At 42.7% G+C, this 26,941-nt stretch overlaps 1 protein-coding gene across 2 annotated transcripts in view; it reads left to right on the top strand.

The window, feature by feature from the left end:
• Nucleotides 1–318: 318 nt before the first annotated feature.
• SAP30 (Sin3A associated protein 30) overlaps nt 319–26,941 on the top strand; it is a 36,821-nt gene continuing 10,198 nt past the window's right edge. For both annotated transcript variants that reach the window (XR_012236766.1, XM_073606436.1), the window contains exons 1-3: nt 319–711; nt 14,399–14,524; nt 23,906–24,004. Coding sequence is in view for 1 of the 2 variants with exons in the window: in XM_073606436.1 (XP_073462537.1) it covers nt 436–711; nt 14,399–14,524; nt 23,906–24,004 (501 nt within the window). In the remaining variant the exon portion in view is untranslated. The remainder of the gene's footprint in view (nt 712–14,398; nt 14,525–23,905; nt 24,005–26,941) is intronic.

Genomic DNA, 26,941 nt, shown 5'->3' on the forward strand with positions numbered 1-26,941 from the left:
AAGGGGGGTAAAAATCTTCTGGAGGTCAAGTGGTTAAAAAAACTACGGCCTGCTGTATTATTCTGCACTGTAAACGTGTAAATGCAACTAATGATCCCTATTATGTAGTATGAGTTGTGTGTGCCTTTAGTGACTCTGACTTGTCCTTTCCCAGCTACTGTACAGAACGAATCACACACACAGACAGGGATCTGTGATCCCGCAGACAGCCATGTAAACAATGTCCTCCCATCTATGCCAAGTCTGCACTCCGCACAAGTTTGTTATTCAGTGTTGTGCTATATTGCAGAGTTTGGAGGGGAGTGGCAGCGGGCGGGGCTTGCGATGATGGAGGCGGGGCCAGGCGAAGCTTGCAATGAATGTAATGCTGTGAAGCTGTGAGGCTGGCAGTGTACACACACTTCTCTCATAGACACATGCCAGGCAGCTGGGTGTATGTCTGCACCATACTACACATCGCCCGACAAGCTGCATCCACACACCATGATGAACGGCTTCCCCTCCGAGGACATAGCCCGGGATAGCGGGGGAGAGGTCACCTCCCCGACAGCTGCCATCCCCGCCGGGGCTCTGGGTCCCCTCAACGGGCAACTGTGCTGTCTGCGGGACGAGGGGGAGCGCTGCACCCGGCCTGCGGGCAATGCCAGCTTCAGCAAGAGGATCCAGAAGAGCATCTCCCAGAAGAAAGTCAAGATCGACCTGGACAAGACGGTAAGTGGTCATCGGTCGGTCAGATCCCCGACATGGCATGCTGACACACTGCTATTGTGTACTTCGGGCTGCAGAGGAGGCCGGTGTGTGTGATCGGGGACAACAACAAACTAGACAAGTCATCCGCATTGCATGACTGATGAGATCCATACAAAGATCACTATGCACTACTCAAGACACACACACACCGATCACACACAACACAAAGATCACTCTGCACTACACAAGGTACACACACACCGATCACACACAAAGATCACTCTGCACTACACAAGGTACACACACACCGATCACACACAACACAAAGATCACTCTGCACTACACAAGGTACACACACACCGATCACACACAAAGATCACTCTGCACTACACAAGGTACACACACACCGATCACACACACACACCGATCACACACAACACAAAGATCACTCTGCACTACACAAGGTACACACACACCGATCACACACAAAGATCACTATGCACTACTCAAGACACACACACACCGATCACACACAACACAAAGATCACTCTGCACTACACAAAGCACACACCAAACACACACTGTACAACACCAGACACCGATCACACACAGTGATCACTCTGCACTACACAGGGCACACACACACCAGACACACAATCTACAACACAATGATCGCTCTGCACTACACAGAGCACACACTGTACAACACCGATTACACGCTGCACGATCCACACAATGCACACTCTGCACTACATCACACACACACACACCGATCACACTCTGCACAACACAATGCGCACTCTGCACTACATCACACACTGCACAACATAGAGCACACACCGATCACACACTTTACACATGATGTACACACTGCACAACACAATGCATACCCTGCACTCTACATCAGACACACACCGATCATACACTGTACACGTGATCTACACACCGCGCAACACAATCCACACACTGATCACACTGCATTACATCAGACACACACACACCACACACACTTTACACATGATCTACACACTGCCCAACACCAGCACACACTTTACACATGATCTACACATTACACACACAATACCATGCCTGGATCACACACACAGCTGCTTAGTGACATGTGAAACTTCATGCGATGGCTGTGTACAGTGTGCTCAGTGCTGTGTCTGCTATCACTGCGATGTAAACAATCGGCATGGAGTTTCCCTTTGTGTGGATGTCGGTGATACGTGGCGGCTCCCCGGGAGGAGGAGGAGGGGGATCGGGTGTACAGTGTGTGGCGGGGAAGGACTTTGCTTTTGTTCTGCTGCCTGCAATCAGTCAAGTGGCAGGTTGTTGCCTGTTAGAGACAGAACAAGTGTCAGCCATGGAGAGGACATTTCCTGCACCGTTCACACTGAGAGCAAGGACAGTGCATGACATGTGTAGGACCTGTGTGTTGTGTGCACACTGAGGGGACTTCCACTGGATGCAGCACAACACCACCTCTGTATACATGTCCCCATCCACTACAGGCACTTCTACTGTATACATGTCCCCTCCTCCACTACAGGGACTTCTACTATATACATGTCCCCATCCACTACAGGCACTTCTACTGTATACATGTCCCCATCCACTACAGGGACTTCTACTGTATACATGTCCCCATCCACTACAGGGACTTCTACTGTATACATGTCCCCATCCACTACATGGACTTCTACTGTATACATGTCCCCATCCACTACAGGGACTTCTACTGTATACATGTCCCCATCCACTACAGGGACTTCTACTGTATACATGTCCCCATCCACTACAGGCACTTCTACTATATACATGTCCCCTCCTCCACTACAGGCACTTCTACTATATACATGTCCCCTCCTCCACTACAGGCACTTCTACTATATACATGTCCCCATCCACTACAGGCACTTCTACTGTATACATGTCCCCTCCTCCACTACAGGGACTTCTACTATATACATGTCCCCTCCTCCACTACAGGGACTTCTACTATATACATGTCCCCTCCTCCACTACAGGCACTTCTACTATATACATGTCCCCATCCACTACAGGCACTTCTACTGTATACATGTCCCCTCCTCCACTACAGGCACTTCTACTATATACATGTCCCCTCCTCCACTACAGGCACTTCTACTATATACATGTCCCCATCCACTACAGGCACTTCTACTGTATACATGTCCCCTCCACTACAGGGACTTCTACTGTATACATGTCCCCTCCTCCACTACAGGCACTTCTACTATATACATGTCCCCATCCACTACAGGCACTTCTACTGTATACATGTCCCCTCCTCCACTACAGGGACTTCTACTATATACATGTCCCCTCCTCCACTACAGGGACTTCTACTATATACATGTCCCCTCCTCCACTACAGGCACTTCTACTATATACATGTCCCCATCCACTACAGGCACTTCTACTATATACATGTCCCCTCCTCCACTACAGGGACTTCTACTATATACATGTCCCCTCCTCCACTACAGGGACTTCTACTATATACATGTCCCCTCCTCCACTACAGGGACTTCTACTATATACATGTCCCCTCCTCCACTACAGGGACTTCTACTATATACATGTCCCCTCCTCCACTACAGGCACTTCTACTGTATACATGTCCCCTCCTCCACTACAGGCACTTCTACTGTATACATGTCCCCTCCTCCACTACAGGCACTTCTACTATATACATGTCCCCTCCTCCACTACAGGCACTTCTACTGTATACATGTCCCCTCCTCCACTACAGGCACTTCTACTGTATACATGTCCCCTCCTCCACTACAGGGACTTCTACTATATACATGTCCCCTCCTCCACTACAGGGACTTCTACTGTATACATGTCCCCTCCAACACTACAGGGACTTCTACTATATACATGTCTCCTCCACTACAACAGGGACTTCTACTGTATACATGTCTCCTCCAACACAGGGACTTAGTACTGTATACATGTCCCCTCCACTACAGGGACTTCTACTGTATACATGTCCCCTCCTCCACTACAGGGACTTCTACTGTATACATGTCTCCTCCACTACAGGGACTTCTACTATATACATGTCCCCATCTCCACTACACGGACTTCTACTGTATACATGTCTCCTCCAACACAGGGACTTAGTACTGTATACATGTCCCCTCCACTACAGGGACTTCTACTATATACATGTCCCCTCCTCCACTACACGGACTTCTACTGTATACATGTCCCCTCCAACACTACAGGGACTTCTACTATATACATGTCTCCTCCACTACAACAGGGACTTCTACTGTATACATGTCTCCTCCAACACAGGGACTTAGTACTGTATACATGTCCCCTCCACTACAGGGACTTCTACTGTATACATGTCCCCTCCTCCACTACAGGGACTTCTACTGTATACATGTCTCCTCCACTACAGGGACTTCTACTATATACATGTCCCCATCTCCACTACACGGACTTCTACTGTATACATGTCTCCTCCAACACAGGGACTTAGTACTGTATACATGTCCCCTCCACTACAGGGACTTCTACTATATACATGTCCCCTCCTCCACTACACGGACTTCTACTGTATACATGTCCCCTCCAACACTACAGGGACTTCTACTATATACATGTCTCCTCCACTACAACAGGGACTTCTACTGTATACATGTCTCCTCCAACACAGGGACTTAGTACTGTATACATGTCCCCTCCACTACAGGGACTTCTACTGTATACATGTCCCCTCCACTACAGGGACTTCTACTGTATACATGTCCCCTCCTCCACTACATGGACTTCTACTGTATACATGTCCCCTCCACTACAGGCACTTCTATTGTATACATGTCCCCTCCACTACAGGGACTTCTACTGTATACATGTCCCCTCCTCCACTACATGGACTTCTACTGTATACATGTCCCCTCCACTACAGGGACTTCTACTGTATACATGTCCCCTCCTCCACTACAGGCACTTCTACTATATACATGTCCCCTCCTCCACTACAGGCACTTCTACTATACATGTCCCCTCCTCCACTTCAGGGACTTCTACTGTATACATGTCTCCTCCAACACAGGGACTTAGTACTGTATACATGTCTCCTCCACTACAGGGACTTCTACTGTATACATGTCCCCTCCTCCACTACAGGGACTTCTACTGTATACATGTCCCCTCCTCCACTACAGGGACTTCTACTGTATACATGTCTCCTCCACTACAGGGACTTCTACTATATACATGTCCCCATCTCCACTACATGGACTTCTACTGTATACATGTCTCCTCCAACACAGGGACTTAGTACTGTATACATGTCCCCTCCACTACAGGGACTTCTACTATATACATGTCCCCTCCTCCACTACACGGACTTCTACTGTATACATGTCTCCTCCAACACAGGGACTTAGTACTGTATACATGTCCCCTCCACTACAGGGACTTCTACTATATACATGTCCCCTCCTCCACTACACGGACTTCTACTGTATACATGTCCCCTCCAACACTACAGGGACTTCTACTATATACATGTCTCCTCCACTACAACAGGGACTTCTACTGTATACATGTCTCCTCCAACACAGGGACTTAGTACTGTATACATGTCCCCTCCACTACAGGGACTTCTACTGTATACATGTCCCCTCCACTACAGGGACTTCTACTGTATACATGTCCCCTCCTCCACTACATGGACTTCTACTGTATACATGTCCCCTCCACTACAGGCACTTCTATTGTATACATGTCCCCTCCACTACAGGGACTTCTACTGTATACATGTCCCCTCCTCCACTACAGGGACTTCTACTGTATACATGTCCCCTCCTCCACTACAGGGACTTCTACTGTATACATGTCTCCTCCACTACAGGGACTTCTACTATATACATGTCCCCATCTCCACTACATGGACTTCTACTGTATACATGTCTCCTCCAACACAGGGACTTAGTACTGTATACATGTCCCCTCCACTACAGGGACTTCTACTATATACATGTCCCCTCCTCCACTACACGGACTTCTACTGTATACATGTCCCCTCCAACACTACAGGGACTTCTACTATATACATGTCTCCTCCACTACAACAGGGACTTCTACTGTATACATGTCTCCTCCAACACTACAGGGACTGGGTTGTCCTCTGTGCACACCAGGACTGGGGTTTCTGCTCAGTCTGGAGGAAGTTGAATGTGGAGCATGAGAAATGACGTGCTCATAGGTCCTCTGTGTACATAGTGCCTCCATCAGTACTGGGATTTCTTCTGTATACAGGTTTCCTCAACCAGTACAAGGACTGCGGTGTCCTCTGTGTGTATGGCTTATATACATGGTTTCCTTATCCAGTATAAGGACTGCAGTGTCCCCTGTCTACAGGGCTGCTCAACCAGCACAAGGACTGGGGTGTCCTCTGTGTACGTGACTTCTACACCAATATAAGGACTGCAGTTCCCTCTGTATACAGGGCTCCTCCACCAGTATAGTGACTGAGGTGTCCTCTGTGAATAGGGCTGTTCCACAAGTACAAAAACCAGGGTGTCCTATGTATATGCAAGTCCTCCACCACTACAGGGACTGGGGTGTCCTCTGTGTACAATTAAGTAAAACGTTCCCTTTGGAAATGCTTGTGGAGATGGCTTGCAGCAAGTGTGTGCTGTAGCAGCTGTCAGCTGGCAATCGGTATCAACATGTGTCAAAGCCTATGTCACCAGTACACCATGGATCTTCAGACCAGCATCCAAATGCCTGATGAAGGGGTCCTGCGTGGCCCCAAAACATCATTATTTTACTTCACCTTTTTTCAAAATGTTGAAGATTCATGGTGTGCTGGCAATATATGCGGTAACTCTGTGTACACAGCTCTTCCACCAGTGAAGGGACTGGATTTCTGCTGTATACATGGCTCCTCCACCAGTACTGAAACTGGGTTGTCCTCTGTGCACACCAGGACTGGGTTTTCTGCTCAGTCTGGAGGAAGTTGAATGTGTAGCATGAGAAATTACATGTATTGGGGTGTCCTCTGTGTACATAGTCTCTCCACCAGTACTGGGATTTCTTCTGTATACATGGCTTATCCACCAGTACAAGGACTGAGGTGTCCTCTGTGCACATGGCTTATACACCAATATAAAGACTGCGGTTCCCCCAAGGTGCATGGATCCTCCACAAGTACAGGGACTTGAGTGTCCTCTGTGTACACAGCTCATCCACCAGTACTAGAACTGTGGTGTCCTATGTGTACATAAGTCCTCCACCACTACAGGGACTTGGGTGTCCTCTGTGTACAATCAAGTAAAATATTCCCTTTGCAAACGCTCTTGGAGATGGCTTGCAGCAAGTGTGTGCTGTAGCAACTGTCAGCTGGAAACCGGTATCAACAACATGAGTCTAAGCATATGTCACCAGTACACCATGGATCTTCAGAATAGCATCCAAATGCCTGCTGAAGGGTTCCTGGGTGCCCCCCCGAATCATCACAATTTACTATGTGGTTTGATCACTTTAATAAACTTTTGGACACTATTCTGAAGACCCATGGTGTGCTGGTGATAAAAGCACCTATTGGGGGGGCGGATGGGGGGGGGGGTTATGTCTTCTGTGTACACAGCTCATCCACCAGTACACAAAATGGGGTGTCCCTTTTTGTACACAGCTCTTCTACCAGTACAAGGGCTAGAGTGTCCTCTGTGTACTTGGCTTATACACCAATATAAGGACTGGGGTGCCCTCTTTATACATTACTCCTCTACTTGTATAACAACTGAGTTGTCCTCTGTGTACATGGATCCATCACCAGTACAAGTCCAGGGTTCTCCTCTGTGTACATGGCTCCTCATCCAGTACAAGGACTGGGTTGTCCCCTCTGTATATGGCTCACACACCAGTACAAGGACTGGGTTGTGCTCTCTTATGTGGCTTGTACACCAATACAAGCAATGGGTTGTCCTCTCTGTATATGGCTTGTCTATCAGTACAGGCATTGGGGTGTCCTCTCTGTATATGGCTCGTACACCAGTACAAGCGCTGGTTTGTCCTCTCTGTATATGGCTTAAACACCAGTACTGTACAAGGACTGGGTTGTGCTCACTGTATGTGGCTTGTACACCAGTACAAGCACTGGGTTGTCCTCTCTGTATATGGCTCGTACATCAGTACAAGCACTGGGTTGTCCTCTCTGTATATGGCTCGTACACCAGTACAAGCACTGGGTTGTCCTCTCTGTATATGGCTCGTACATCAGTACAAGCACTGGGTTGTCCTCTCTGTATATGGCTCGTACATCAGTACAAGCACTGGGTTGTCCTCTCTGTATATGGCTCGTACACCAGTACAAGCACTGGGTTGTCCTCTCTGTATATGGCTCGTACACCAGTACAAGCACTGGGTTGTCCTCTCTGTATATGGCTCGTACACCAGTACAAGCACTGGGTTGTCCTCTCTGTATATGGCTCGTACACCAGTACAAGCAGTGGGTTGTCCTCTCTGTATATGGCTCGTACACCAGTACAAGCACTGGGTTGTCCTCTCTGTATATGGCTCGTACACCAGTACAAGCACTGGGTTTTCCTCTCTGTATATGGCTCGTACACCAGTACAAGCACTGGGTTGTCCTCTCTGTATATGGCTCGTACACCAGTACAAGCACAGGGTTGTCCTCTCTGTATATGGCTCGTACACCAGTACAAGCACAGGGTTGTCCTCTCTGTATATGGCTCGTACACCAGTACAAGCACTGGGTTTTACTCTCTGTATATGGCTCGTACACCAGTACAAGCACTGGGTTGTCCTCTCTGTATATGGCTCGTACACCAGTACAAGCACTGGGTTTTCCTCTCTGTATATGGCTCGTACACCAGTACAAGGACTGGGTTGTCCTCTTTGTATATGGCTTGTACACCAATACAAGGACTGGTTGTCCTCTCTCTGTATATTGCTCGTACATCAGTACTGGCACTGAGGTTTCTGCTCAGTCAGAAGGAAATTGCATGTGGAGCACGAGAAAGGGAAGTTGTTTTGTCTGGTCTGCCAAGCCTGGATTATTTAGTGATCACACACAGTTTACCCATTCTCCAGATGGGATTTTCATTGTTTTATCAGTTTACACTCTATTCCTTAGTCTTCTGGAATGCAATTGTCAGCTATTGTGTATAAATAGTAATAATGTAGCGCTAACTCAAGTAAAGTGCTAAAGTCAAAAGAATATATTCAATATTCAATGAAGTCCATAATTAAGTCCAAACAGTGAATTGACACTCCAAAATTCATAAGATGTGCAAAATAAGCATGTGCAAATGAAGTATATTTCTTTAATCCTAAAGTCAAAGAAGGTGCTTGTGTAATCCAAAATATAAAAATGTAATTGATAGTAGATGTGAAAAAGTCCAGTGCAGAAACAAACCTCAATTCTTAAAACATGTAGTCACTCTTGCCTCCACCATCCGCAATTCACCAATAGTGTGCCCCAGCCTCTCACCTCAAATGAAGACCCCAGCGGGTCTAGTAGGGCTTCTGGTAGTAATGATCCTTATTGGCGATTTCAACTCCACTTTTCTCTTTAACACACCAGACCAGGCAAGGGTAAAGCAGTGGTTGGGGATATAAATAAACAGTGTTCTCCCACTGTGCACATTACCGGAAGTGGCGTCACCCGGCTCTTCCCAACATGTTGCGCCACGAATCACGTGACTTTAGCAAAGGCTTGCTAAAGTCACGTGATTAGTGACTCAACGTGTCGGGAGGAGCCGGGTGACGCCACTTCCGGTCGTGACCTAGACCGAAAGTCCTTGATTTTATCGATGTTGAATGTTCCAATTTGATATGTAAGTTTGCTGCTTTGAATACATTTTTATACATGGATTTACTGCACTATGGAGATCTCCTTTATCTTATGAGTCTTCAATGGAGGAGATTGGAGGAGATTTAAGAGGATGTATTGTGCACAGTGGGAGAACACTGTTTATTTATATCCCCAACCACTGCTTTATCTTTGCCTGGTCTGGTGCTGGAGTTGAAATTGCCAATTACTACCAGAAGCGCTACTAGACCCGCTGGGGTCTTCATTTGAGGTGAGAGGCTGCGGCACACTATTGGTGGATTGCGGATGGTGGAAGCAAGCGTGACTACACTTTTTAAGAATTGTTTGTTTTTGCGCTGGACTTTTTCACATCAACTATCAATTACATTTTATATTTTGGATTACACAAGCACCTTCTTTTGAATTTAAGGTTAAAGAAATATACTTCATTTGCACATGCTTATTTTGCAAATTTTATGAATTTTGGATTGTTAATTCACCGTTTGGACTTAATTATGGACTTCATTGAATATTGAATGAATATATTCTGCTCACTTTAGCACTTTACTTGCGTTAGCGCCACATTATTACTATTTATATACTCCGTGGGGACACTTTTTCAATGTTAGCTGCCACTCCTTGATTTATTTTTTGGTTTGCGCATTAGGGTTTTTTTTTTTTTAATCACATGTCCAGCTAGTGTGTTTTTATTATGTACAGTATGTATATGCACACACGTTGTGTATCCAAATAGTCCTGAAGACAAGGACGGCTTTGATACATGTTTCTTTTTAGGATACAGATATGCTAGTAATGCAAACAAACAAACAAACAAATAATAAATAAATAATAAAAAAACATATAGGGATACATTTTTCTAACAGTTCATGAGATGGTGATATGCAATGTTTCTGCATTTTCTCAAATGTTTTCCACTGATGTTTTTAATTGCCAAATATTTTAAAATTATTTTACATATGGTCTAAACATTAAATGCACTTTTCTGATGTATTATGACAGGGAAGAATTCCCCCAGCACTTGGCAGAAGGTTCATTTAGCAGTAGCTGAGAAAGTCTCCAGTACAAGCTATCAGATGTAGATCTCAGCAGTGTAGACAGTACAGCCTGGAAGTTGTTTGATGATTAGTGCCTGGGGTTATTATTACTGGGGTTGTCTCCGGGCTGGTAGACATCAGACTAGTTGCCAATATTATTATTATTTCGAGAGAGATTATAAAGCCGGTGTTTTTCCCTGGAAAAGGTGGCAATCTTTTGTTATTACACTCCATCTCTCTTACACTTCAATTAAATATAGGCCTGTACATGCCGTATAAATCAGTTTAAAGTAGAGCTGCACGATTAATTATTGAAGAATCCGATCGCGATTCACCCCCCCCCCCCCCTCGTAATAGTAACCAATCATTTTCCAGATTCTATGCAAAGTTCTCTGCTCGCAAAAAAAAAAAATAAAAATCCAGGCAGCCTGCCAAGTTTGTGATGACATCGCTTATGCCATGTACACACGATCCGAATTTTGTACGAAAACTGTCCGAGGAAGAATCGTATGATTTTCGTCGGATCGTGGGTCGACAGCCCATCTCGACAGTTCATCCGATATTATTCGATCCGATATGCACGAAAATGTTCCTTGTACGATTCGAGATCGTACGATTTCCGTTTAGTCAGTATAGTTGTCGTCCGAAAATACAATACAAATACATTACAACACATGACATCACTTCTGATTTTTTTTTTTTTTTTCTGTGGTACGAGAATTTTCGTGACTTTATTTACCTATTCAATTTCTACTTGCGTCTATTAAGCGAAAAAGGTCGTACAATCTGTCGTAAGATATTCGGATCATGTGTACGGGCCATTAGACAGAGATAAAGAGCTACACTGTAACACTTAGGCTAGGTTTCCACTATTGGGACCTGAAAGTCACGCGATTTTGCGGCAATATTTTGCTGCAATTTTTTTTTTTTGCTGCAAATTTGATGTGACTTGAAACAATGCCTGTGTATTCTTGAGGTCTATGGACCTCAAGTCGCATCAAAGTGAGACCAAAGTAGCACAGGGATTACTTTGAAGTTACTGCGACTTGAAGTCACAGATATGAACGGTACTCATTGGAAATCATGGGGTACAACTTGTCATGCGACTTTGCATTCACAAGTTGCATGACAAGTCGCACTAGTGGAAACCGAGCCTTAAGCCCCATACACACTATTAGATTTTCTGCAGATTTTTGTCTTCAGATTTACCAAAACCATGTAGTGCAAAGGGCCTGCCTGATTGCATACAAATTATAACTCTTAAGGTTTGACCTCATATTATATGGTTTGGTAAATCTGAAGACAAAAATTTAGAGAAAATCTAATAGTGTGTATGGGGTCTAAGTCTTTTTAGATCAAATGAATGAACTAGAGAATAATATGGCTGTTATTGCAATATTTATGTCACACTGTATTTGCGCAGCGGTCTTTCAAACGCAATGCTTTTTGCAAAAAACATACTTTAATGAATTAGTAAAAAACCAAAACAGTAAAGTTAGCCCAATTTTTTGGTATAATGTGCCAGAATTGTGCAGCTCTAGTATAAAGTAAAAAATATTTGAAAACGTGACGTATTTGATGTGTAACTATAGGCACAAATAAAAGAAAGACCTGGTGCAAACTGTCACCAGCATTAAAGTTTAACTCCCCCCGCACAGCAAGGGTCAATCATTGTTAAAACTGTTGTAAAGGTTTTTTTGTTTTTTTTTAATCTAAAATAATAAACTTGGTATACTTACCTGATCACTGCTGTGGAATTGCACAGAGCGGCCCTGAACCTTCTCTTCTGGTGTCCCCTGTCGGCGCTCCTGGCTCCACCTCTTTGTCTGCCATGATAGTAAGCTGCTTGCTATGGGGGCAGACGTGCAGGCTTGGCTCCACCCTCTACTCACAGGATTTGATTGAAAGCAGCAGTAGCCAATCGCTCTTCTCTGTCCTGTGAGTGAGGACTCAGGTAAGTATTTGGGGGCGGTGATACTGCTACTGGGACATTTTTTTTTTTTAATTCCCAATTTAGAAGGACTTTAATGTCTTAAGCTGGCAATACACTGAGACCCTTTTCACACTTGGGTTTTTCCGGCACTTTGGGGCTAAAAATAGCACCTGAAAAACGCCTCCACTGTAGGCCCAGTGTGAGAGCCCGAGTGCTTTCACACTGGGGTGGTGCGCTTGCAGGACGTTAGAAAAAGTCCTGCAAGCAGCATCTTTCAGCCAGGTGCGGGAGCGGTGTATACACTGCTCCTCCACCGCCCCACCATTGAAATCAGTGGGCACCGCTGGCGAAGCGCCTGCAAAGCGCTTTGGCAGCGGCGATTTTAACCCTTTAGTCGGCCGCTAGCGGGGGTTAAAAGCGCCGCTATAACAGCAGTAAAGCACCGCTAACGCCCTCCCGCTCCAGTGTGAAAGTAACGTATGCAAATTTAGTGTGGTTCTTGATAAATTGGCCAAAATTTCCTCAATACGTGGCCCTGCAGGCATCACTCCATTCAACAAAAGTCAGTTGAGCCTGCTGGAAAATTTTCGGCAGAACAGCAAATGCATCCAATCCGATTGGTCAATCTACATTGTTTAGCTGTTTACAGTATGAGCATAGGAAGTCTAAGGCCTTTTCCACATGGCCGGCCAGGGGGCAGTAAAATTGGGCAGTTGGGCCGCGTTGACTGCCCAGCTAAAGCTTATAATACGGCCAGAGGGGGCCATTCACATACAGCGCCCGTCATGCTTTGTGTTGGGCTGCCTGTCAAGCTCACCTTTCCATGTCAAAGGGTCCATGTTGCAACCGTGGGCCAAACACTTGGTTCTTAATTGTGGCACATTAGTCACATTGAAAACCGAGGCAGGAGCACCTCCTGAATGCATGATAGTGGCTGCCTAGCCACACTTAGAAAAGCAATCCACCACAGATCACTTTTCAGAGAGTATACAAGTGTGAGTGTATGGCCAGCTTAAAGTGATTGTAAAGGTATTATTATTTTCTTATTGACATAACAAACCTCTTATATTTACCTGCTCTGTGCATTCGTATTGCCGAGCCAGGCTTTATATTTCTATAAACACACAGTACATCTCAGCCCCACCCCTGCTCCCTCCTCACAGGATTTGATTGAAAGCAGCAGGAGCCAGTATCTTTGAAATTAAATCTTTATTATTTTTTGGCAATAACATGGTATGGGTTGATTTCTGCCAGTCACAGGCTGTCTCACACCCCTCCAGCCTGTGTTTTAAAACAACAGGAAGGTGAAGCCTCCATCAATCAAGATGTAATATCCTGCCCTCATTGTGTTTAGCTGGTTAGTGGGCATGGAGGAGGAGGGAGGGAGTGGGCTGTCATTTACAACTGTGTGACTATATAGTCACATGAGGCTGCTCAGATGTGATGGGGAGGAAATGCTTAGCAGAGAACCTCACTGAAAACTGAGCATGTGCAGAGCTGCCACCACAGCTGCAAAATCCCTAGCTGAATTGGGAACATGGACAGAAGGGGGAGATAGAGAACAGCAGGATCTACCAGGTTTTTTGCAGATAGCAGAAAACAAATCCCATAGTGACTGAATGAGTATGAACATCATGTAATACAGCATTTATTGATCCTTTTTAATGATATGGGTTTAATGAAGAGAATACATTAAAGAGGAAGCCTGTTGGAGCAAGGAATACATGAAGTATTGTAGCTTACTCCTGTACCCCTAGACTTGACAAGCATTTAAAGGGCAAGTTTGTCTTTTCATGAAAGGACACCGATATCCCAGGAGTAGGGATCCACTTGTAATAGCCTACTTCTAAGTTTATGTTACTTATACAGCATACGCTTTATCTGTTTTAGGCAAGGCATCTTTATATTTGTGATTTCCACAAGAACTTAATTCAGAGTGTAAGGAACAGACGGAAACGGAAGGGTAGTGATGATGATGAAGGGGACTCCCCTGTCCATGACACTGATACTCCGGAGGTATACTTTTCAAATTTATGTTTTTATCTGAAGTGTACAGTCATCTGTGTACTATTGTGACCAAACTGTGTATTTATTCCTTTATAATCCTGTATTTGTAGCAAGCCTTTAAAGGACAGTTTATTGAGGCATTTGAATAGGTATTCTTTTGCCTTTTAAAGTGTAACTAAAGGCATTTTTTGTTTTAGATTTGGTGGAGAGGGATTAGAACACCTGTCTGGCTTTTATTGACGTCTGTTCCCCCCGTTAGGGAGATCCCCCCCCCCCCCCCCCCTCTCTATTTGTCATGTTTACCGTGATTATCAAAATGAAAGTAAAAGAAATTCCCAAATTTTGGGTTGTCCCCAGAACCGTAATAGAGGGGAAGTTATCCCATGGGGGTACTAGTTTGGGTGTCCCCGGTGACAACCAGGGATTACATCTCCTTGGAGGGATTTGATTTCTCTTCCTGTTTTGGCTGTGGGACAGGCAGTGAAGGGAAATCCCCCCAATGAGAAATGGATGGCCAACCCTCCCTTACACTATCCAAAATAAAGAAGAAAAAAATGTTTGCGTTAGTTCTACTTTTAAGTAAACCATGTCAATCTTGCTATCCCATCTAACAGTGCTTGTTCATTGAGTCAGTTGTAAGCTCTTTATTGCTCCCTATCTTACATAGATAGGGAGCAATAAAGATGTGATGTAATAACTACATACCTGCTGTGAAAACTCTGAAAATCAGACTTTTTGGCCTCATTAACCACTTGGCGTCCTCGCTATAGCCGAATGACGGCCACAGCACGGACCTGAATTTCCGGGAGGCCATCAGGGCACGCGCGGAGCGCACTGTGATCACCGAGTCGCTGAAACTTGGGTGATCACAGATCTGTGTAAGGGGCCGATCCCGGCCCCTTACCACGTGATCAGCTGTCAGCCAATCACATGATGTAAACAAAAGCTTGGTAATCATTTTTTTTTCTCCTCACGCTGACAGCGTGAGGAGAAAAAAAAAGCCGATCACTGGCTTATGTGCAAGGGACATCTGTCACAAAGAAGATGAGGCAGGTCTGCCTCATCTGTGCCCACCAATACCCCCTGCCAGTGCCACTTGCCATTGCCGCCCACAAGTGCCATCCATCAATGCCCACCAGTGGTGCCAATCAGTGCCACCTAGCAGTGCTGCCTATCAGTGTAACCAACCAGTGGCAATCAGTGCTCATCACTGCCACCTATCGGTGCCCATCAGTGCTGCCTCATCAGCGTGCATCAATGAAGGAGAAAAATTACCTGTTTGCAAAATTTTATAACAAAATGTAAAAAAATAAAACATAAAAAAAAAAAAAAAAAATTGGTCTTTTTAATTTTTTTTAATAAAAAATAAAAACCTCAGAGGTGATCAAATACCATCAAAAGAAAGCTCTATTTGTGGGAAAAAAATGATAAAAACCTCATTTGGGTACAGTGTTGTATGACCGCGCAATTGTCATTCAAAGCGCGTCAGCGCGGAAAGCTGAAAATTGGTCTGGACAGGAGGGGGATTTAAGTGCCCAGTAAGCAAGTGGTTAAAATGGGTGCAGACAGCTATACACCTCAGTCCTTGCCAGGTATACAGCAAAAATCCTAGTCCCTGTACTGTACAAGCATGTATTTATGCGGCTGGGAGGCATTTTGGGGCCAGGGCTACTCATGCTTCTTTTTACGCATGCAAACTCTCGGATGTGCTCTTACACATGTACAGCGGCAGCAAGTTAGTGATTTATATGAGTGGCTGTATGCAAACACTGTCATTCCCAGGCACCTTCCAGTCGCACAAACACATGCCCTTTTCACCTTGTATGACCCTCTGCACCCATGAGAATGAGACCTTAAGGCATAATCAAGGTTTAGGCTCAATGCACACCGAAAGCTCATAAATGGCCGTTTTTGGGAGTTTGGCTGTTTTTTTTTAACAGCCCATAAACTCCCCTCTATGTTATCCTATGTGTGTCCATGCACACACGGATGTTTTTGGATGTTTATCAGCAGTGGAGTTTATGGGCTGTTTTCTGAACGCCTTAAAATCGTTTTTCTCACCACAAAAAATGCCAAACTCTCACAAACGTTGATAAATACTCAAAAACGTGGCTCACCAGCAGTTTTTAATGTTTTTTGATCCATTGAGGAAAAAAAAAAAAAAACGCTAATGCGGAAAAACGCTACAATCCGATAATGAACGATATTGCAAAAACGGTAAACGTTGAAAGACTCACTTCAAAGCTACTGGCGGTTTTTTTATAACGCTATTTTAAAGTCCAGTGTGCATGGAGCCTAATGCCCCGTACACACGGTCGGACTTTTTTCGGACATTCCGACAACGAAATCCTAGGATTTTTTCCGACGGATGTTGGCTCAAACTTGTCCTGCATTCACACGGTCACACAAAGTTGTTGGAAAATCTTATCGTTCTAAACGCGGTGACGTAAAACACGTACGTCGGGACTATAAACGGGGCAGTGGCCAATAGCTTTCATCTCTTTATTTATTCTGAGCATGCGTGGCACTTTGTCCATCGGATTTGTGTACACACAATCGGAATTTCCGACAATGGATTTTGTTGTCGGAAAATTTTATATCCTGCTCTCAAACTTTGTGTGTCGGAAAATCCGATGGAAAATGTGTGATGGAGCCCACACACGGTCAGAATTTCCGACAACAAGGTCCTATCACACATTTTCCATCCGAAAATCCGACCGTGTGTACAGGGCATAACAGTTTTACTGTGTACAGTGACATCATCCCTTCTTTCCAGATTGGCTTGAACAATTATTTTCTTTTCTGATGGCTAATAGAAACAATAACTCCAGCCAATGTATAAAAAAGGATGGGATGTTGAAAATGGGTAAAGTAGATTTTTACAGAAAGTTTTCACAGCTGTTATCTAGGGGTTGCTAGAGAGCTGTGACATGCGATGGGAAGCAACAAAGCGCTTACAAAAGCCTCTTTGCACAGGTACTAATAATTTACTCCTTAATATGCTGAATCTTGCTGTCCGAAAAATCAAGTGCAAAAAAACACATGTAATGGCACATGAAGTACTCTCCTTCACGTGTATACAGCATTTCCAAGAAAAAGGTCTTTTTCTTTTTTTCATAACTAGAATGGATTTACGCGGAATATGCTCTTCTTCATTTGATATTAGTTTTTTCCTTTTACTGCGGTCAGACTCCTAAAAAAAAAAATGCAGAAAGCAGGATTTTTTTAAAACCTCATCGCACCAAAAATTCTGAGATAAAACTGCGCCATAGCAAATTATTTTATTTTCTATTACTATAACTGGTGAAATTGGGCAACAGTCATCTAATTTCTGTGGACACCTTATAGCTCATCTCTAGACATTTTTTTTTTTTTTTTTGGATAAAGTCTGTGACCCTTCCCACAGCTGATTTACTTTTTTTCCTGTGTAGTCACTGGGGCAGAAAGTGAAAGCAAGTTTCCCCAATGGAGACAGACTCCAGTAAATGTCTTTTTTAGTTTTAGTTTTTGTTTTTTCGCTGGAGTTCTTTTTTCATAGGTTAGTGGAGGAAATAAGAACCATTCTGTCACATGAACGTTGAATAAGTCTTACAAAAGGAACTGTGCAAAATGATTTGTTTCCTCCTGGCTTGAACAATAACCACTGTTTGCTTAGTGTTTAAAGGAAACCTATACGGAGAAAAGTACTTTGAGTAATAGACCAGGAACAGAAATGTAGATCTTTTGGGGATTTGCTACTAACATTGATTGAGAAATCATTGAGGCCAAAGGCAGCCAGGCAATGATCATTTTCAGAATAAGGTCTGCAATAGCAGCCTTTATATTTCCCTCAGTATGTCTCCTTTAATCTCTCTTGTTTCTAAACACTAGGTTACTTGGGGATTCTTTTTGTGTGTGAAATAACTGACAAATCTTACCAGAACATACACAAGATGCATTTTGACTGATTGGAAGCATCAGAGTGCAAAGACTTCCTTGACCACCCATTGTTGGGGCAATAGTGGTTAGTGATGGTAGATTTCTTTGACTAAGGCCTCATGTACACTGCTGCTGCCAAACAAACGTTTAGGAGCAGTTGGGCATTTTTTTCAACTGCTCCTGAACTCTCCTCTGTTATCTTATCAGTACATGTACACAGGGTCCTTTACAGTCATTTCTAGGCAGTTGAGTTTAGAGGCTTTTTTTGGAACGCAAAAAAAAATGGGTTCAGAAACTGAGTTTCGTTTACAGGCGGTTTTCATTTCTGGCTATTTTGGGGGGAAAATGTATTTATAGATAGATAGATATTATACTTTATTATATACATTTTTTTAAACACTTCCAAAACGGACATTTTAAACGTGGGTTATTATCTGTCAAGTTAAATCATTCAGGAGAGGTTGTAAAAACGTCCCGTGTACATGAAGCCTAATAGTTTCTGTTTTCTCTGAGGATGTGTCAAGGATGTTTCCTGTTGTCCTCCTGGCAACCTCTGTAGCCATGAAGATACAATCTTGGGCAAACTGAGGTTGCATATTTTGAAAAATTTTTCAATCTTTCTGCAGCTGCTGAATTTTTAAGAAACAAACACTTAGCAGCCCATGTAGTACAGTGTTGTCATTTCACCGATGGCCCAAGCAGACATCATTCTCACCTAGACAAGAATTGAGGAAGTGGGTACCTGTCAAGAAAAGGTATCTGCTCCCCTCCCAAAAATGACACTTCAGATGCATTAGGGAAATTAACCACTTTTTGAGATGGTCTGTTATAAGTCTAAGACGATTTTTCACCGGCAAATGGCACATGTATAATCTTTAGGCTACGTATAAACCGAAGCAGGTAAGATGGTGCACATGTGTCTTTGCGTGTTTTAATGCATCACGTTTAGGGCAGCCTATTAATTTTAATAGGCTGCCCTACTGGGAAAATCACACGAGAGGTGCATAACCCCCCTTTTTTTGGTGCCATTAAGAATTAATGGCACAGTTGCATGCAAAGTTGCAACAGTTGATTAATGGCACAGTTGCAAACACAGCGCATATTTTTTTGTGCATTGCAGGAACGTGTACAGTTCCTGCAATGCAGCATTCCAGGAATGTGAACCTAGCCTAAAGCTGGCCATGGTCTGTTCAGCAGGGACTGAGTTTCGATCCATATATGTCCATTCCTGTTAGGAGTCAACCGTTAGTTGACTTCTGTCGAATGGGAACATTGGAAAACGTTTCTCAATTAGCGTCTGCAGCCTCCTGCATGTAGAGTCTCGCTTTCAGAATACAATGTCCCAGTGGGGAGGATTCCTCTATCCACCTCGCTTGTGTGGATGCCTGCTGGCTGATCGAAAGAAAACAAGTCCTCTATGGCCACCTTAAGTGCCTATACAGAAAATAATATTTTTTTTCTAGTTTGTACGCCATACAGTATGTTCTGGAACGATGGGGCAAATGGTGCTGTTCTCATTCACCTCATTCAGAGGTCCATATATCACCAGCACACCACTGAATGGACATAGGTATATGTTCTTCAAATTCATCGACTCAATACAACAATTTACAACATTTGTATCCTATGTAGGGTTACTTTTTTCACCACTCTTTGCAGAGGTAGATTGATGTGCTGCATTGCTTCCACATATAATCTGTTTTACTAAGGTGTTTTAACTAGGCCACTCTGCGTACTAAATAGGGCTGGCTGCTGGGCGGTTCGTTTAATGTCCTTCTGTGGCCTGATTTATTCAGATTAAAGTGATTCTGTGGACTCGAAATCTATATCCTCTTCACATGACTGGATGTGTGCAGTAAATACAGGCTTATTTTAGCTCCCTTTCCACATTAGTGAATCAGGTCCAGGCTCACTTTATAGTTCTTCAAAGCAAATCACACTTTGGTAAATCAAGCTCTTAGCAAATTGCCCTTCCCATGTGTACTCCCTTTAATAATTATACATATCCTTCTTTGCTAAATGCACATATTACACAGACCACAATAAATATTTGTTGAGCATTCCTATTTTTATTGCGTAGTCTTGTGATTTATTATAAGTTGCTGGCCATATAAAATCTAAAGTGCAATATGTAGCCATTGTTCTTATGGTCAGTACATTGCCAATTGAAATTTCTCTGCTCCCACTGCAAAAAAAAAGACATTTCTTGCCATGCAGGCCTGGGCATTGTTTCGAGACCAAATTTCTGCGCCCCCCCCCCCCCCCCCCCCCAGCCACCTTTCAAAAAATGCATTCTATTTATTTTTTTTAATTTTTATTTAATATCAGAGAATACAGCGGTAACATAAACATATTTCAAGTATTCTGCTGGTGGGCTGCTTACTAGCTCTCCATAGCAAAATAAAGAAAATGCTTCCGAGAAATTCAGCTAACAGCAATGTGTTCACTGTCACTATGGCAGGAAATGGGCATTACCTCTACCATTGGGGTACAAACAGACATAAAAACCTGACCAAAGATCTATCCCCTCTCAACAGACAATTAAATACAGTTAATAATGACCTGTTTATTTCAGTTGGCTGATTGGTATTGTGGTTGAACTCACTATCTATTAAAGTGATTGTAAAGGTTCTATTTTTATTTTAAATAAAAAGTTGTACTTACCTGCTCTGTGCAATGGTTTTGCACAAAGCAGCTCAGAACCTCCTCTTCTGGGGTCTCCTGCTGGTGCTCTTGACTCCTCCTTCCTTCTGCTGCTTGCTGTAGGGGCACTAAGGCTGGCTCCACCCAGTGCCAGGCTGTCTGCATCTATTGACAAACACAGCGAGGCTCCCCCCCTGCTTCCAGCTCTCAGCGTTTGACAGCAACAGGAGCCAATGGCTTCCACTGCTGCCTCCATGTCCTGTGAGGAGGGAAAGAGAAAGCAGCACTATTGCTCTCAGGTACAGTTCTGCTTAGATAAGTATTGGGGGGGGGCTGATCACAGAAGAGTTTTTTTTCCCGTAATGCAAAGAAAGCATTAAAGGCTGAGATCACCTTTGGAAAAAAAATAAATGCACGTCCTTTTTTGCAGGTTTAAAAGGGCAATTTATGCATTTATTATTATTATTATTATTTTTAAGAGTCTGTAAAGCATTGCACCCACGATCAGATTGCGGGTGCAATGCAAGGCTCCTGCAGACTGTCAGTGTAGCTGTCTTCCCGTACCTCATACAGGCAGACAGTTATTGAATGACCGGAAGAATCGATGAACTACCTAGAGCTCCCATCAGCACCCTGGTAGTTCATTGAGAACTACAAGTCATCATCCACAATGGCTGACGGTAGCTTGTAGTTCTCCAGTTCACAGAACTTTGTGAATGAATGATGTGGACAGAGCCCTGCAGGTGTGCATTTAGAAAAATAAATTGTGACAGCCGGTAGATACGGGGAGAAGATTGGGGGGGGGGGGGTTGAGAGGCTGCTCGTTTAGTAACATGTTATATATTACACCCTGGATATGGTTGTAACATGTTACAACCACTTTAATTGTTGGTGTGTATTTTCACTATGTGAGCATCATTTTTGGCACACTTTTGTCTAAGCAGTTTGGTGGAAAATGCAGCCACTGTTTGGTGATTCTGACAGCAAAGATAAACCAAGGAACTAAAAAATAATTTGTTATTAAAGTAGATTAGGTACCACCATTTTAAAAGAATATCACCTATTAAATATAGAGCACCCATTCTCAACCTTTTGCCCCAGAGGACTTCTTGAAATAATTTTTAGCTCCCTGACCCCTTCCAATTATAGTTAAAACTATAAAGGCTCAGGGTGCATCATTTGGATTCATAAGTTGTGGATATACTGTAATAAAAGAATAAATAACTGTCATATTTGACAGTTTCACTATCATATTTGACAGTGAAAACTGTAGTGCCTGTAGTTGGTGAAAAAGTGCCACCTTTCATTGGTGGTCAGTGATAAGCTGTATTAGATAATCAAAGTGTAAATTCATCCATCAGCCATGTCTCGTCAAAAATGTTGACTAAATGGTTGCCTTGGCTGCTAATTAGTAACATGTTTTAAATCATTGGTTCTCAAACTTCTTTTTATTTATTTATTTTATTTATTTATTTCAGGTACTTTGGACTTTTTCAAGTTCAAAGCTTTTTGGCTATAGTTCTTTTGTGGGTCACAGGAGTACACTTACTTTGGTCTCCTGTGACCCAGAGTAAGCTGATGGGCTGTTGCCCGCTATCAACTGACAGGGGAGAGCTGTGGCAGGCTCTGGAAGGATCCCAACAATATTGTCTGGATTCACCCAGTTGCCTGATTACCAGCTCACATGGTGTACCCACTCCCACCCTAACCTGACGCTCCAGTGAGTGCTGGAGGAGCAGAGCTGAGAGTGGTGACTGACAGTGACCACTGTGATCAGCAGTCAGCTCAGTTTTCAGTCTTGGAGCCAGCGTGAGACTGCTGTGGCTTCACACTGATGCTGCAACGTGGATGCGAGTATGTAGATTTATATTTTCGTAAGGCCAATTTTCTCCTTGGTTAAAAAAAAAATTATTTTATTTTCCCCCATCCTGCATACACATTAAGGAAACAATACTGCAGCCATTATCAGTACAATGCTTATAGAAACGTATGTATGTTTAGGTTCCCTAAGTATGCCTCAAAAGCACCATGTTGAAACCATACGTGGACTCGCCCAAAATGGCCAGCGGAGTCCACAGCTGCAGAGACCATTGGTCTATCCTATGATTCTCCCTACTGTGACTCTCCAGTGGACAAAGCCGTGTCACAAACCAACTTCCTATCAGAACACTGTGAGACACTGAAGGATGGTGCCTCTGGAATGGGGACAGTGTGGCTTCCATATACATGTGCCTCATCCTAAAGTGCCACGGCACCCCCCAGTTTGAGAATCACTGCTTTTAATAAACTGGTGAAAGTGGAAACTACACCACTTGTAGTATTGGTGCCCTACACATTCTTTATTACCCTCCATCAATTGGTATGTTTGTAATAAATGTAAGATCAAACATGTCTGCTGCTTCAGACAGAGTGATAACCTGAAAGAACTTTAGACCAAACATTTTCTTGGTGTTGTAAACTGTCTGGCCCAGTAGAAACACCTGAACACCCTCCTATGGCACGAATGTGTACAAAGGCCTTTAAGAAATCATTTCACAGGTACTCGATGGCTTTTCAGTCATAACAGATAAATGATATAAAACAGTCTGCTATCCCTAGACCTGTATTTTCCAATACTGTTTTATAGTCATATAAAATAAAGCATAAATTACAAGATAGCTTCTCTAACATTTTATCTCCTGTTGTGTGAAGAACGTCTGTGGTGAGGAAAGCAATTTTGTAGGAAACTTGTTTTGAAGGCCGTTTGTGAAACTGAAAAAAAAAAGGTTCAGATGGTATCATGTAGTCCTTGCAGCAACCTTGATTTTATATAGCTTTTTAATGTTCTAGGTGGACCTTTTCCAGTTGCAAGTAAACACATTAAGAAGATATAAGAGGCATTTCAAACTACAAGCAAGGCCTGGACTGAATAAAGCACAGCTTGTTGAAGTAAGTTTATTGCTTGTGCTATGGAAATGTTGATGTATACTGACAGCTGCATAGTATATTTGTATTATTGAAAGATTCATCATCACATTTTTAATGTCATTTGTCCTTGTGACATTACAGGTTTATTTAACAAAAGCAAAAATGCTGTAATGTGAAGTAACCCATATAAGCCAGTCTAAGAATGGATTAAAGGATGAGTGCATGTTCATGGCCAGCACACTTATCCTATCTGTGCCCCCTGACCTAAAGTAGCCCACCCTCGCCTGCTCCAGATGTGTACTTAATTATATGCCATGGTCCGCTGCAGTGTTTACATCAGCTGGTGAAATGTTTTTTGCCGGGCAGTGTCTGTGCAGTTGATCCCCATAGACATCTGTGGGGTCAGCTCCCAAAGATAAAAGGGGTGGGAGATGATCCCATATATGTCTATAGGAATCGGTTGCGCAGGTGCATTTAGCACAAAGATGATTTCCCCATGAGATGTATGGTTGCAGGCAGCAGGCTGTTGGATGCGATAAATATTCATTTGCACAATGCAAGGGGCAGCTACTTTATTTGAAGAGAAAGCAGAAAGGATATATGCCCTTTCTGTGAAATTATATTTATCTTGCTATGAGAAGCAGCCACTTAAAAAATACCTTTCCTAAAGCACTGTGTTATTAAAGCCATAAATAGTGCCTGAAGACCCATTGAACTGTTCATGAAAAAGGCTGTCATCATAATGGGAGGTCATCACTCAAGGAAATTCCACCTTCTTCTCTTTTCCTCTTGAGCAAAATTCCCAAGTGTGTGCACAGAGCTTGTCATATAAAGAGCACACAAAGATTTGCTAGTGATAAATACAAGTAGGAGATGGCCTTTACATAACAAAATCTTTCTATTTGTGATCTTATTTTCCTACAATATAGATTTGATAACAAGCATCTCTTGCTCAATTGAGGATCTTCAAACTTTTTGGAGCTAGAGACTCAACTTATTATACCTGTATGTTATAACATTTATTTGTACAGTGGGGAAAACAATTATTTGATCCCTCAGATTTTGTAAGTTTGCCCACTTACAAAGAAATGAAGGGTCTATATAGTTTTTTTTCAAATTTGTTTATTGAATTTTAACAATTAGTATACATAAGTACATATGGTGGACCTTCTGTGAAAGATCACATATATGGTAATAATATTGATTTGTAGTTCCAACATAAACTAAAAGTAGTTTAACTAAAACAATTTTAGCATGGATCTAACTACTCAAAAGATTGCGTCATACATTGTATAAGAGTGGATAAAACCAACTTAGAGCAGGTTAATGTAAGATGAACTCAGATTAAAAAAAAAAAAAGGTCTTAATTATCAAGAGTATAGTTTTTTAATAAAAATAAAGAAATAACTTATTATATAATCTAAAATCTTATACTACATATTGGAACTATGTACAATTGGTATAATAACCAAGGAAATAAAAGAACTATATAAAGAGTAAATTGAAAGAGGAGATTGAGAATAAGTATGGAAGTAGAATGTTAGAATAATGTACAAATGTAGAAGAAAGAAAGAGGATAAAATAAAAAGTAATCTTAGGAGAAAAAATAGATAGGGAAGAAAGAAATGAGAGGTAGTTAGGGGTCCCACTCCCTGGGGTAGTACATGGTAATAAACACATACCATGAATGGAAGTATAAATCAAGATTACCAAGGTCTTAGTAGGGAAGCATCAAAATCGGAAGGCAGAAAGTGAGTCACCCAGGGATTCCATATATTCTCAAAGTTGGATATTTTATCTTTAGTTATAGCCTCTGTTTTGGCATGGATCATTGCTTGATTGACTCTTGATTTTTAGTTTCAGCAATTATTAAGGACAGGGATTTCCAAGCTTTGGCGATTGTTTGTTTCGTGGCTGTAGTGATCTGTAATAGGAGTTTGAATTGGCGGTAGGAGAGAGTGGCCGGTTTTAAGTTTAAAAGTGCTATTGTAGGATCAGGATTGATAGGGATTTCAAACAGTGTTGAAATCATAAGAAATACATCTTTCCAGAATTTTTTTTCTACCGGGCAATCCCACCAAGTATGAAGATGTGATCCAAGATGACCACAGCCATGAAAACAAGATGGGAAATAATTTGGAGCATATTTCGCAATTTTGACAGGGACCAAATACCACCGTGTGAGTACTTTAAAATTTGTCTCTAAGGCAGCTATGTTTTGTGAGGATGACTTAGTTGTGATCCAAATATTATCCCAATCGGCTGCTTTAAACGAAAACCCAAGATCCATCTCCCACTTAGTCACATATGATGGTGGGTCTGAGTTGGGTTTAGTAATAAGATGACTGTAAAGAGTTGAAATAAGTCCCTTAATGTGTAGGTCACGTGTACATATATTTTCAAAGCACGTTAATTTATCTAAATTAATTATTCCTTGTATATAGGGCATAACATTTTTTTAAATCTGAAGATATCGAAAGAGCTCTGAATTAGGAAGTTTGTGACTTTCACATAAGTCAGGGAAAGTTTTGAATGAAGTAGAGGATGCGAGTTTACAGAGTTGAGTTAAATTAGTGGAGGTCCATGCTTTAAAAGATTTAGGGGAAGACCAAGAAGGATAGAAAAGTGGATTTTTAAGAAATGATAAAAGAGGTATATGGGGAGATTGTAGTCCATTTACTAATGTAAATTTATCCCAAATGACTAGTGTATGTTTAGTTATAGGATTATTGGGGTTTTTTACAGTCGGAGGAATTAGACCATTCGAGGTTAGTTATTGAAAGGGGGTCGCAATCTATTGATTCCTGTGCAACCCAAAGCGGAATTTCACATTTTCCATGATAATTAGGGATATGGGCTAATTGAGCTGCATGGTAATAGGTGGTAAAATTTAGGAAACCCTAGTCCCCCTTTGGGCTTTGGAAGGTAAAGAGTGTGTTTGGTCAGATGGGGTTTCAA

The sequence above is a fragment of the Aquarana catesbeiana genome, linkage group LG01, assembly GCF_042186555.1.
Source record: "Aquarana catesbeiana isolate 2022-GZ linkage group LG01, ASM4218655v1, whole genome shotgun sequence".
In the NCBI taxonomy this organism is placed as follows: domain Eukaryota; kingdom Metazoa; phylum Chordata; class Amphibia; order Anura; family Ranidae; genus Aquarana; species Aquarana catesbeiana.